We start from the raw sequence: 12,962 nt of genomic DNA, 5'->3' as shown, positions 1-12,962 counted from the left end.
TTTTCTCCAAGAATATATGCACTCACACACCAAAAGGAGACTTAGACATGTTATGAGCTTTTGTCAAATGTGGGGTCATGAGTCAACCGTTGTTTGAAGATGACGGGTGCACCATATTGAGGATGAAGTAGCATCAGCACGGTTGGGGCGTGTTTATATTGTGGCGATAATCGTAAGACGTATCGCTGAAGTATAATTGCTAGAGTCAACTTAGTTTGTAAGATCGCTAAGTTCTGACCTATGCATTGTCGTACTCCAAGCCCAAATGGAATGTACCCCACAGGATGCTTAGCGGCTCGAGCCACCCCTTCGGAGAATCTACTAGGGTTGAACTCGTTTGCATCGTTACCCCATATAGCTTGATCGTGATGGATCGCTAGAATCGGAATCAACACTTCCGTCCCGAGAGGGATTTTGCATCCTCCGAGATCCACATCAGCCTTTGCCCTTCGAATCGTCGCGACGATCGGAGGGTAAAGGCGCAAGGACTCATTGAGTATCATGCTCAGCTGCAACACCAAATCATAGCTCAATCAGATAAATAAATAAATAAAAAAAATCATAAAATTAATAAAAAAAAATTTATGACAATGACAGCTTTTCAAAATTAATGTTGTACTTAGCTTCTACTGGTGATGGAATCCACACTAATAATTTAATAATTTGCAAGTACAATTAGCAAAATACTCGATATTTACACCAAATTAATTAGTTAACTATAGTCAACCGATATACATGACTCCTTTTGTATCATTTTGTATAATGAACATTCCTGATTATAATTAGAAACAATTTAACTAAAAACTTTCAAAATTTATTCGATATAACGAAGAGATTGCACGTACCATTTTAAGCTTGGCAAGATCGTCTTTGGAAGGTATGGCACGTGAGCCGCACACTTTGATCACCTCGTCGCGAGCTAGGTCTTGCCATTGTGGATGCATAGCTAGTAGCACGGTCGTCCACGTCAGCAAATTCGACGTCGTTTGTTCACCAGCAAAGAAGAAAGTCTTGCATTCTTCAGCAATATCATTTGGTGTGATCATGGAGGGATTATTATTATGATTATTATTATGATTGTGATTATGATTATGTGTAGAAGAATTATGATGAATTGGGCTGTTAATGGATGATGATAATTGTAATGATTCCTTAATACTTGCTTGGATCATAAGGCCCAATAAGTCTTTTGGCCCATTGTTTTCTTGCATTTCATTCTTATCCCAATTATCTGTCCTTTCTTGAATTAACCTCATTAGCAACTTCTTAACCTCCGTGTCAAGTTTCCATGATTTGATGTTTCGTTTCGTCGGTAGGAACCTATTGGCCGCGAAAAAAAGGAAAAGAAGTTAGCATGTACTCTTTGATCATACTAAGTAATAACGAAAGAACTAGGGTTTACTGGTTATTTTTCATGCGTCGCGAATCTTCAAATATAATGATAATGTAAAATTCCATTTATGTAAAATGTACAAAATCCCTAAATAGCCATTTTTTTCAAACCCTAGCCACTTTTTGCCTTGTTTTTTTTAAACAAATAGCCACATGGAATTTGAAACTCCGCGACAATGGCTATACTAGTCCAATGAATTAACGGGGACGAAACTTAAAGAGGGATATCGAAAGAGGTCATACGATACGAGGGATAAAAAATAATTAATTTGCACCTGTAGCCAGGTATGAAGACTTTCTGAAATGCTTCAGCAGCAAGTACCATTTGTTGAGCTTGTAGCCTAAAAATAGCTTTTCCTTGTTCATAACTATGGCCAAAAGCTGTTTGAGCTACGATGTCTTCTGTAAGAGTTTGAAACCACTCTGATACTTCGATTTCAATCTCTCCATTCTTTAAATTTGGTGTCAATTTGTCCAACATTTCAATCACTTTGCTAGCTGCCCCTGGTACTAACAACTATACAAAAAAAAATTTTAAAAAAAATAATCAACACACACTTTGTTAAATGAAATAAGAATCTATAACATGTAGAGTTACTCTTTTTTTCATCCCATGTATTTAAAAAATAGCCACTTTCAAGAATTTCAAAATCCTTGAAGGAAAATCGATAATAATGTCTTGAGATTTACTTGTGAAATTCGAAACTCTAGGACAATGACAATTTTCAGTGACATGGAAGAAAAAATGGCTAGTTGATAAAATTTTGCAGATAGCCACTTTTAACTCCATGTATTTGAAAACTAACCTATATCCTAGTATTTTAAAATCCACAAGTAATTTCACTTGTCAAATTTTAAAAACTTCATTATTTTCCAACCGCCGAAAAGTGATTAGTGTTATTTTCATTCTGAAGGCTCGAACTTTAAAAATGGTGAAATAAGAAACGAAATTTGAAACTTACTTTAAGATTTTCCATATGGAAAGTAGGGGTAATAATTTTCCTATGATGAGCCCATTTTTCACCTTTTAGACTTAGAAGACCATCTCCTTCAAGTTGTTTAATCAATGGATGAGCTTCATTTTTCTCATAAAATTCAGATTTTGTAGTGAAAATTTCTCTAATAAGATCAGGATCAGCCACAGCCAAACGTGGTGTTGGCCCAAACCACACTAAAAATGTTGCACCTGTAAAAAAAATAAAATTTACTTAAAAATCGTCGATAAAAATAGTCGATAGATGTATAATACTGTATACTAATGTATATTAGCTACCATTGTAATCATTTTCTCTGATTTCTCATGTAATCACTCAACTAATACTTACTATTATTATTAATACGATAATAATAATAATAATTCACTACAAGAAAAATGTGAATTACATGGAGATTCTATGGATTTTCATACTAATCCCCATATAATTCACATCACTAAGATAATAATAATAATAATTCACTACAAGAAAAATATGAATTACATGGAGATTTTTCCGAAAATTAGTAAGAAAATTTTCATAAAAATAAATTTTCTATGGATTTTCATACTGATCCCCATATAATTCACATCACTAAGATAATAATTATAATAATTCATTACAAGAAAAATGTGAATTACATTAAGATTTTTCTAGAGATTAGTATGAAAATTTGCAAAAACTTTCTATGAATTTTCATACTAATCCCCGTATAATTCACACTTGAGTGATCGTATGAGTAATCAATTCGAAGAAAAAAAAACAAAAGAGTAATAATGAGAAGGTGAAGAATTATACACAAAAATAGAAATGACAGAAAGCAGTATGCATTTATGAACAAGTTAAACACAAAAACAGTAAAGAAAAATGAAAATTGGCAAAATCAGTGATTCAGTATTTTCAGAGAAGATGGATAAAATGTATGGACCCTACAAATACAATAAAACAGAAAAAAAAAAAAAAGGCACTAACAAACATTATAAAAACTTCATCATCAAGAATTATAAGTTACAACAAAATCTAAAAGAACCATAAGGACAAAAAAATGAAACAGAAAAAAGAGATAAAAGTTCATGAAAACCCCATGACTATGATGTTCCAAAACATCAAAATTCTTTTTACAAAAAATTGGACCACAATAAATGAATAAATAAATTAAAAAAATTAAATAAATAGAAATTTAAATTTATTTCTGCAACAATGTTCTGAAACACTGAACTTCACAACTCCACCAACTCATCAATATCAGAAAAGAAAAAAAAAAGAAGACATTTTTAATTAAAGAAGTAAGTACAAAACAAGAAAGCCAGCTTTCAACACTTCAACCTCAACAAAAAAAAAAAAAAAAAAAAAAAACTTTTTTTTTGTTTAATTAATCCTACTTTAATTTGTTTTCAACAAAACTCCAACTTTTCAAGAAAGCTAAAAAAACACAAAATTTGCAAAAAAAAAAAAATGTACACTTTCTAATAGTATCAAGAAAGTTACAAAAAGACTTAAACTTTTAAATAACCCAATACTCAAAAACACAAAATTTGCAAAAAAAAATAAAATGAACACTTTCTAAAAAAGACACAAACTTTATAACAATACTAATAACCCAATACTCAAAAACACAAAATTTGCAAAAGATGAACACTTCTTTTAAAGAAAAGACTTAATCTTTACAACAATACTAATAACCCCAAACCTCAAAAAAACACAAAATTTTGCAAAAAAAAAAATATGAAAACTTTTGAATGGTATCAAGAAAGTTAAAAAAGACTTAAACTTTATAACAACCCAACACTCAAAAACACAAAATTTCCAAAAAAAAAAAGAAAAGACTTAAACTTTATAACAATACTAATAAACCCCAACCTCAAAAAACACAAAATTTGCAAAGAGAACACTTAAAATTTTTTATCACAAAAAAAATTTAGAAACTTACCATAAATTTTCTTCCAATGATGATAGAATGAAAGAACTCTTGGTAGAATATTGTGTGATAAAGGCATAGTTTGAGAAGAAGCCTTTAACATTAAACTAACAATTTCTTTAGCATTTCCAATGAAAAATTTATAAGGTGGACCTCTAATACCTTGTTTAGCAAAATGTTTTTCAATTTTTCTTGGTCTTAACCATAAATAACCAAAAACTCTTATCATTAAAATTGAAATCAACAAAATTACTCCAATAATCTTCAACAAATTTTCCATTTTTTTTTCTTTTCAAGTTTGTGTAATATGGTTTTTATTTTTTTGTGAGTGTGTTGGTTCTCTTTTTAAATGCAAAAAACTAAAGCATACAAAGGAAAAGAGAGAGAAGTTTGTTTGGCAAGGCCAACGGCGTAGGGGCCGCCATTGGAATTATAAGGGTCAACGAATTAAATAAAAATTAAATTATTTTATAAAAAAAAAAAAAACTTTTTTAAGACAATATTGCCCTTGTCTTTTTCTAGCTAGTTTTTTTTTGTCGTCTGTTATTCGGTATTCACATAGTAATAGTTGAGGGACGTTTTTTTTTATAAGAGATTGAGTTCAGAATATGAAGAAGTTAAAGATATTCTAATATATATATATAAGGGAAAAGGGTATGAAAAATACTTCAACTTTGACGAAAATTGTTGTTACGGTATCAAATTTTATGGAGGAACATTTATCTCCCTGCACTGTTTAATAGTGTATTTTAAAGGTATGATCAAGTGCAGGGCGGAGCCACCTTGGTACAAGGGGTTTTTCCGAACCCCCTTCAACGAAAAATTATACTATTTATACAAGCTTAAAATAATATTTTATATATATGTAGTGTATGTCGAACCCTCTTTGGTTTCTCTGTGTGTCTATTTCTACAAATTTTGAACCCCTTATTGAAAATCATGACTCCGCCACTGTCAAAATGGGCACGTTACTATTTATAATTATACAATATTTTTTTATGTCTACATGAGCACATATATACTTTTAAAATACATTATCAAATAGTACAAAAGATAAAAGGTCCTTTCTAAAGTTTGATATTATTACAGTAATTTCGATCAAAGTTCAGATATATTTCAGACTTTTTTCCCTATATATAAATAATATAAATTTTTACGAAAGAGAATTTCGATGAACACCTTTAGATCGAAGGGAAGTTGGGTTTATTTTGTAAATTGGGTTGGATTTAAAGGGTTTGATGGGGTTAAGATGATTTAGGTATTGTGAAGAATTAAATTGGGAGAAATAAACATTTGCGTAGGCGTCATGTAGATTAATAAAGATTACGAGTAAGAAAAATTAATGATCAACGGTAAATATATACTTAAAATTTGATGATAATAGTAAATATATCAAAATATAATATTACTTTCTATAAAGAGCAAGTACGACAATAAATTTGTCTTCTTTTTTTCATTTCTTTTTTTTTTTCACATTCGATATGTGTTATTCATGTTGAACTCTGAATTGAGATATTAGTGAGGACACATTTTTGAAGGCAATATTTTATTATTTTTAAAAAATCAAATTAAAAATTTCTTATTAAAAACGAAGAGATCTTTTCTATCTTATTACGACCTATAGTAACACTAATATTCCCATTGAATCTATTTTGGCTTTTTTCAACTTTACATATATATAAACAATGTATGAAAATGAAACCAACCATTATATTATGATATTTTTTATTTTAGCAAGAACCTACCAACATCAAAATTGATGGGCTGGCTTTATATAGCTAAAGTCTTATGACCATTTCTTCTATTTATTTTTATCCTTTTAGAAAATTTCAGCTCAAAAATCTTGAATTCCACTATGAATGACTTTCTTGCATTGACCAATTTTATTAATTTTTTTTTGAAATATGGAGAATAATATTAGCATATAAAACAATAACTATGTACTGATTTCAAAGACAATTGATGTCGACTATCGAAATAAATATTTTCACTGATTTATATCGAATTTATTCTGTATTTTATTTGTACAAAAATTTATTATTTTTATATTAATTTTCGACATATTATAATCAGCGGTAAAACTATCTATATATTTATAAATTCAATTAAACTCGATCAATAATTTTGGTTTAAATACTCAATTGTTTGGTTGAATTTAAGCCTAAGCCTAGCATTTTTGCTAGCCTTTATGTTATGTTGGTTCAACTTTTGCTTATCCATAAAATAGCTAAACAACAACTACTTAAGCTCACTTTTTTTTCGATTTATGTCCATTATCTCAAGTTTTGAATTGAAATAATCTATGGTCATAAAAAAATTATTAAAAATCGTGAAAAATCAGTTGACAAAATAATTATAATTCAGAACTGACAAGTTAAAAGAGTTCACCTGTAACCTAACCATTCTACTTTATTTAAGTACTTTTAAGACTAATAATGTGAACAAACTTAGATGAGTAAAATTATTAATATTAATTTGGCATGCTTTAGGGAAAAAATGGAATATTAAGCTAGTATAAATGCTTTCATAACATGATGGTATGGATGATCTAATTGTTGAGTAATATAATTATTTTAGTATATGTGTGTTTGATTAGGTGTATGGCAATTTTAATCACAAGCATCAAATTCATGGCAACCTTAGGAGATAACAGATAGGCATGAGGTGTAAACTTGCTACTATTATTTTAGGAATATGTTAGTCACATGTTATCTAATTTTATGCAACTACTAACCACCCCCCCCCCCCCCAACAAAAAAAATTAAAAAAAATTGAACAAGATATATATATATATATATAAAAAATATAGAAACTTATATAGATGGAATGTCAATCCATAAGTACTTAATCATACTTAGTAAAAAATAATTTATAAATCTTTTTATTATTATTATTTTTCGTTCGAGGTTCGATATTTATACTGGGGGTATGATTAAATTTGAATATGTGTTGAAAAGTTTCGTATTTGAGAAGTAAAACGGGCACTTTTTAATAAAAACGACTTTGTATCTAAGAAGACTCAAACTTGAGACTTCTATTAAAGACGAAAGAGTACTTACGACTCACGATTTTATTGTGTATAGTTTTTTATCATAAGTAGATAAAGATCATGCATTATTATTTACCAAATATAATTGAGTTCTACAATTCCAATTCAACAATAACGAAATTTCTTTGAAAATATCAAAGATAATAGATATGTATAATAAAAATTTAACTTGTGTATATATATTTTCGATATAATATGTGATAAAATATTTTAACCGATCATCTTTTGATATTTTTTAACTTCAATCACTTAATTCTATATATGTCTATATATATATATATATATTTGTCTTTTCTTGAAACTCGTTCTACTTATAAAATTTTCATGTTTTTAATTCTCATTTTATTAAGCAGAAAGAAATTATATCCCTTTTAAACTTTAAAATCTCAAATTAGTGTGAACATTTTAAGGTGAAATGAAATATTAATAAAATATTTTTCATAAGTTTTATTTTATAATTTATCCCCTTCTTTTTTCTAACTAAATAAAAGACTTCCTTTATAAAGTTGAAAATTTGTTAGTATGAGCTGTATATATTTATTTCGATAGGCCACCCATTATTATTATTTTAAAATGTTCTTGCTCTCCATGCACGTAATTTTACTACCTAATAAAATATTAATTGGGGAATTATCATTTTTAATTCAAAATACTTAACCTTATTATTACAAATTTAACAAATTATCAAGTGTCCAAGTATTCCGTAATTAATATGTTATGTTAAAATTGTACTGTTATTCATATTGGAGATATTATAATTCTAAAAATAGTTGATGAATTATCACATATACAAATGGATTTAAAAAAACACATACATTTTAATTACTTAAAGAAAAAAATATACTTAATAAAAGATTATGATTATTAAACCCATAATTTACCAAAAATTGAGAGACCAAAATTGCAATTATCTCATACTACATTTTTTTTTGGTTAATTCTCCCAATTTACTACTATTAAATACTATTACACATTTTTCTGTATCTATTCGAAATAACTTATTTACCTTCAGAAGAACAAGTAAAAGCGACACACGTCATCTTTTTTAAGACATCCCTTATGAAAGTACACGAGATATATTATTATCGTTGCTGTTATTATAAATTTTTTTTTATATATATCAATAAATTACTACAATTATTATCTTCTTGTAAAAGAAATAGTATGACCTTGCTTACATAATTGTTAGTTATGAGTCATAAGAGGTAATATAATTAAATTTAAATTATATCCACTAATTCAAATGACGTGCTCACTACTCTTATTATTATTAAAATATAAAAATAAAATATTTTTTTGATGGAATTAGTTGAAGAGTCATTTCAAGTATATATAAATGTAAACTAACTAATACTTTATGTGACACATACAACCTTTCTTTGCTTTCAATGGCCAAAATTCAAATTTTTTTAATTTTTTTTTTTGCAATTTTGACCTAAAACGCGTAAATGATTTCCATGCATTTATATATATGAAATAATAAATAGATGATATTAAATATGTCTTGCTATACATCATAAATAAATAAATATTTTTAACAATATATGTGTATGACATATGATTTGAAAAAAAAAATATTAGTTCAGTCAACTAGGTCGTTCTTATACAACTTTAGTTTGTTTTTTTAAAAAAAAAAATAAATTGGTTTAACCATTCGATATTTGAAGGGATGAATTGCAAATATAATCACCTTTAGGGCTTTTATTTAAAATCAAATTAAAATAATCACTTTATTTGACCAAATCGTTTCATTAAGGGCTGATGATTTCTTGAGCAACTCCTGGTTCTGTTTGTATTTTAAACGAAATCATGTCTTGAAAAGTTTATTGAAAATATTTTTGATGAACTGACTACTCATTAAACTTCACTGAATATTTTTTTTAATGATGCATGTTGAATTGTACTCATGTGTCTAGTTCTTGTTATATTGTGAAGATTTCATAATACATTTCTTAAAGATTTTTATGATTCGAACGAATTTCAACCATATAATCATTAACTTAATTTCATGTGCCATGTTCATGTGATTCACAATGTCAAAACACAATTATTCATGCATGAAATTGGGGGGGGGGGGGGGGGTAGGGGGATCAAGTAATATGTTTGTATTGTAGGATGAGTTGTGTTCTAAGTAATTCTAAATATTATTTTAATTTAAAAAAAAGAAATTATTATTATCACGTTATTATATAAATATCGAAAATTATATTTCTGATTATAATTACTATAAAAAGTTAGACACCCATGAAAGTCAATTAGGTAATTTGAATGACTTTTGAAAGATACATTAAACAAAATTGATTTCTTATCAATTTTATTTATATATTTACATGATATGAACATAATAAAAAAAATCATTAGCTAACTCAGTCCTTTAATTATTCTTTTTCAAAATCATATACTAATATAGAGATAGTTTGAGATTTTATACACGGATATATTTATTATTTGCACATAAATAATCAGATAAATATATTGAATACGTATAGATAAATTTATTATGCGCGTAAAAATAATGTATTTCACTATTATTATATGTACACTAAATAATACTATTTTACCAAATTTTCCCAAATATATATATATATATTAACTTATTGTTATGTTGTGAACTTGCCAAAATATCTTTTCCCCTTTGAACATTGACTATATTACAAGACAAATGTTCACATTTCTATTCTTGTTTACTAATTAAATGCTATACATTCTAAGTCATGTGATACACAAATAAATTTGCTTGCTCTAAAAAATCAAAACTTTAATTTAGAGTAGGTTTAATTAATTCTTAGACATTTAATACAAATCTTATAATAATTGTATGCTAAGCGTTTTCACATTTTTGACAAACGCATTCCTTGGAAATCTATCATAAATGTTTAGATTTTTAATAGGAAATTCATCAAAAAATTAATTACTGACGAATATAATTTCAATAATTCTATCACAATTTTCTTTTGTTTTTTAGTATAGCGGGCTATGTTTTTTATGCAAATATATATCTGCTTAATGTCAATTTATTATATATAGCGGTGATTGGTAAGTGTTGTCGATACTCTTCTTAGGTATCATTTGTTATAAATTATGTAACATATATGAGATGTATCTTTACTTGTTGAAATTTTCTACCAAACACTTAAATCATAAATACATGAATATGTCTATTTTTAAATTTTATTTAATGTTGTTATTGAGCTTCCAAATGTGAAAATGATGGATAAAGCAATTAGCAAAAAGTGGACCAAGTATTTCTCATGTTTATTGAGTGAAAGGAACAAAGAGCATTTACCTAAAGGTACAAGTCAAGAATGTAGAAATTATGTTTGACTCAAATTCCCTCTAAAAAAATAATTTAACTTTTTTCACAAAAATAGAATGTTGAAAGAATCAATTTTCTTATTTCCATAAAGACAATACATTTGAATTTTGATTTGATAGTTAGGTAATTAATTTTATTCTCTAGAACTAATTAGACAAACCATCAAAACATTTCTCAATATATATAATTTAGTTGGATGAATACATGTTCCACCATTGAATCATATATATATATATATATACACACTACACAAACACACATAAAAAAAACCCTTGTATTAAAGCCTTGAAAATTTCCAAAAAAAAAATAAAATTATTTTCTATATTTCAATTTTCATATGTAAATTTTGAAATTGAAATAATAAATCAATTTGATAAATAAATATATATATCTTGTTTCAAATTTTTAAAAATATACATATAGACAAACAGGTTTTAAATTATATACACTAATTACACAATTGTGATATTACCAATCAATACTTTTAAACGGAGCCTCATGTAATAACTTTTTGGTAATTTATACACAAATAATCGATCAAATTCACTATATATTTTATCGAACTTACATATATACATAAATTATCTTAAAGTTTAATTTTTTTTTTTTGTTTTCACTTCTTGAATATGAATATCTGAACTAGCGAGTCACTGTTTAAACACCTTATAATCAATCATCCACACATAATATTTCGATCTATGTATATCAATAGTAACATATTCTTAAACAACTCGACTGTATAAATATTTTTCATATCGTCAACGCAAAGAAGCTAATTTTTTTTTTTTTGGAATGTTGCTCTTAAATTTATGCACATGGGAACAAGGGTGACTATTTAAGGGGTCACTAGTTATGTGGGGAAATATGCTGTTGAAGAAGCAACAAAGGAGTACCCACAAAAGGGCAACTTCTCCCAAATCTTGTCTTAATAATCACAAGACATGTTTGAGCCATGTGCCCTTCATGGGTCCTACTTTATTATTCATAAAAAAAACAATCTCAAACATTTATTTTTTTTAAAAAAAAATAATAAAAAATTGCCTCTTATTTGTGTCTCATAACTAAAATAGTGAGGCAACTTTTTTTTTTTCTCTCCAATCTTGACAAGATTGAAGTGCCTTATTGTCATTATTGTTAATTTGTTATGTATCAAATCTTGGATTCATCTTTACATTGTGTTTTGTTTTTAACATTTGATTTGAAGTTTTTTTTTTTTTTTTTTTTATCACTATATGAAATATTTAAGATGTAGTGGCAGTGTCTAGTCATGTGTCCTATATTATCCTAGTGGTTATACACTAAGGTGTGTTTGGTAGTCCTATATGATCATGTGTCCTTATTATAGGGTGAAAAAGACAAATATACTCCTCAGTTATCGTAAATAATATGCAGATATCATATGTCATACTTTTGCGACATTTGTGCCATTGTTGTCCAAAAACTAGAGCATATATATCCTTCACTTTAACGAAATAGGGACATGTGTGACAGAATTTTATTAGTCGATCCGATATTTAATAAATGTCGAATCGGTGGATAAGATTATGACATGTGTATGTCCGTTATTAATACAAAGGTATATATGTTCCAGGTTTTGAACGACAGTGGCATCAATGTCCCTAAAGTATGACAGGAATATCTACCTACCATTTACGATACTTCGGGGTATATTTATCTTTTTTTCGTTTTTTTAATAGGTAAAAAGAAAATATTATCCTAAAACTCAAGAGCATTTATATATAATCTAAACAAATATAATTACTATAAACAAATTGATATTAGCTACGAACTCCATCAATAATCTATACAACTCGTATTTAATACAATATTTTGATAATGTATCATTAATTCATCGATAAAAATAATCAACGATAAGTTTTATTGTTTCGCTACAGAATTTGTTTGATAGTAGTGTATGAAGTTAACATGAAACAACACTCAAATAAAATGTTATAATTCACCAATCAAATTTTAATTTATTTAAGATTGAATCGTAACAATTATCATTATCTATCCAATGCATGTAGACAGTTAAATTAATGTTCATTTATTGACAAATTAAATGATGTATATCAATCATAGAACTCAATAAATCAATAATTATCCATTGATGTACAAAAAATTCATCATAATTAAGTAAATTATTATTGGCTTTTTTAGCTTTTATAACTATGAGTACTCAAACAGAGATATCAATTCTGATTGAAAATCCATTTTTGTCCTAAATTTATCTGTTCATGGCCCAGCTTTACTATTACAATTTTCAGAACTTTATAAGGACAAAACAAAACATAAAAAGAAGTACTGACAAAT

The 12,962-nt window shown here is 27.1% G+C and overlaps 1 protein-coding gene across 1 annotated transcript; it reads right to left on the bottom strand.

Annotated features, from left to right (window-relative positions):
* Nucleotides 1-4,639, bottom strand: CYP734A8 (putative brassinosteroid hydroxylase). Its single transcript, NM_001247808.2, is given in 5 exon segments — nt 1-509; nt 846-1,320; nt 1,668-1,909; nt 2,355-2,578; nt 4,297-4,639. Coding segments are annotated over 5 exon segments (1,668 nt in total). The 5' UTR covers nt 4,565-4,639; the 3' UTR covers nt 1-50.
* Between the last annotated feature and the right edge of the window lie 8,323 nt (nt 4,640-12,962).

The sequence above is a fragment of the Solanum lycopersicum genome, chromosome 12, assembly GCF_036512215.1.
Source record: "Solanum lycopersicum chromosome 12, SLM_r2.1".
In the NCBI taxonomy this organism is placed as follows: Eukaryota; Viridiplantae; Streptophyta; class Magnoliopsida; order Solanales; family Solanaceae; genus Solanum; species Solanum lycopersicum.
The sequence above is the reverse complement of the archived record's forward strand: the minus strand, read 5'-3'. Positions and strand labels throughout refer to the sequence as shown.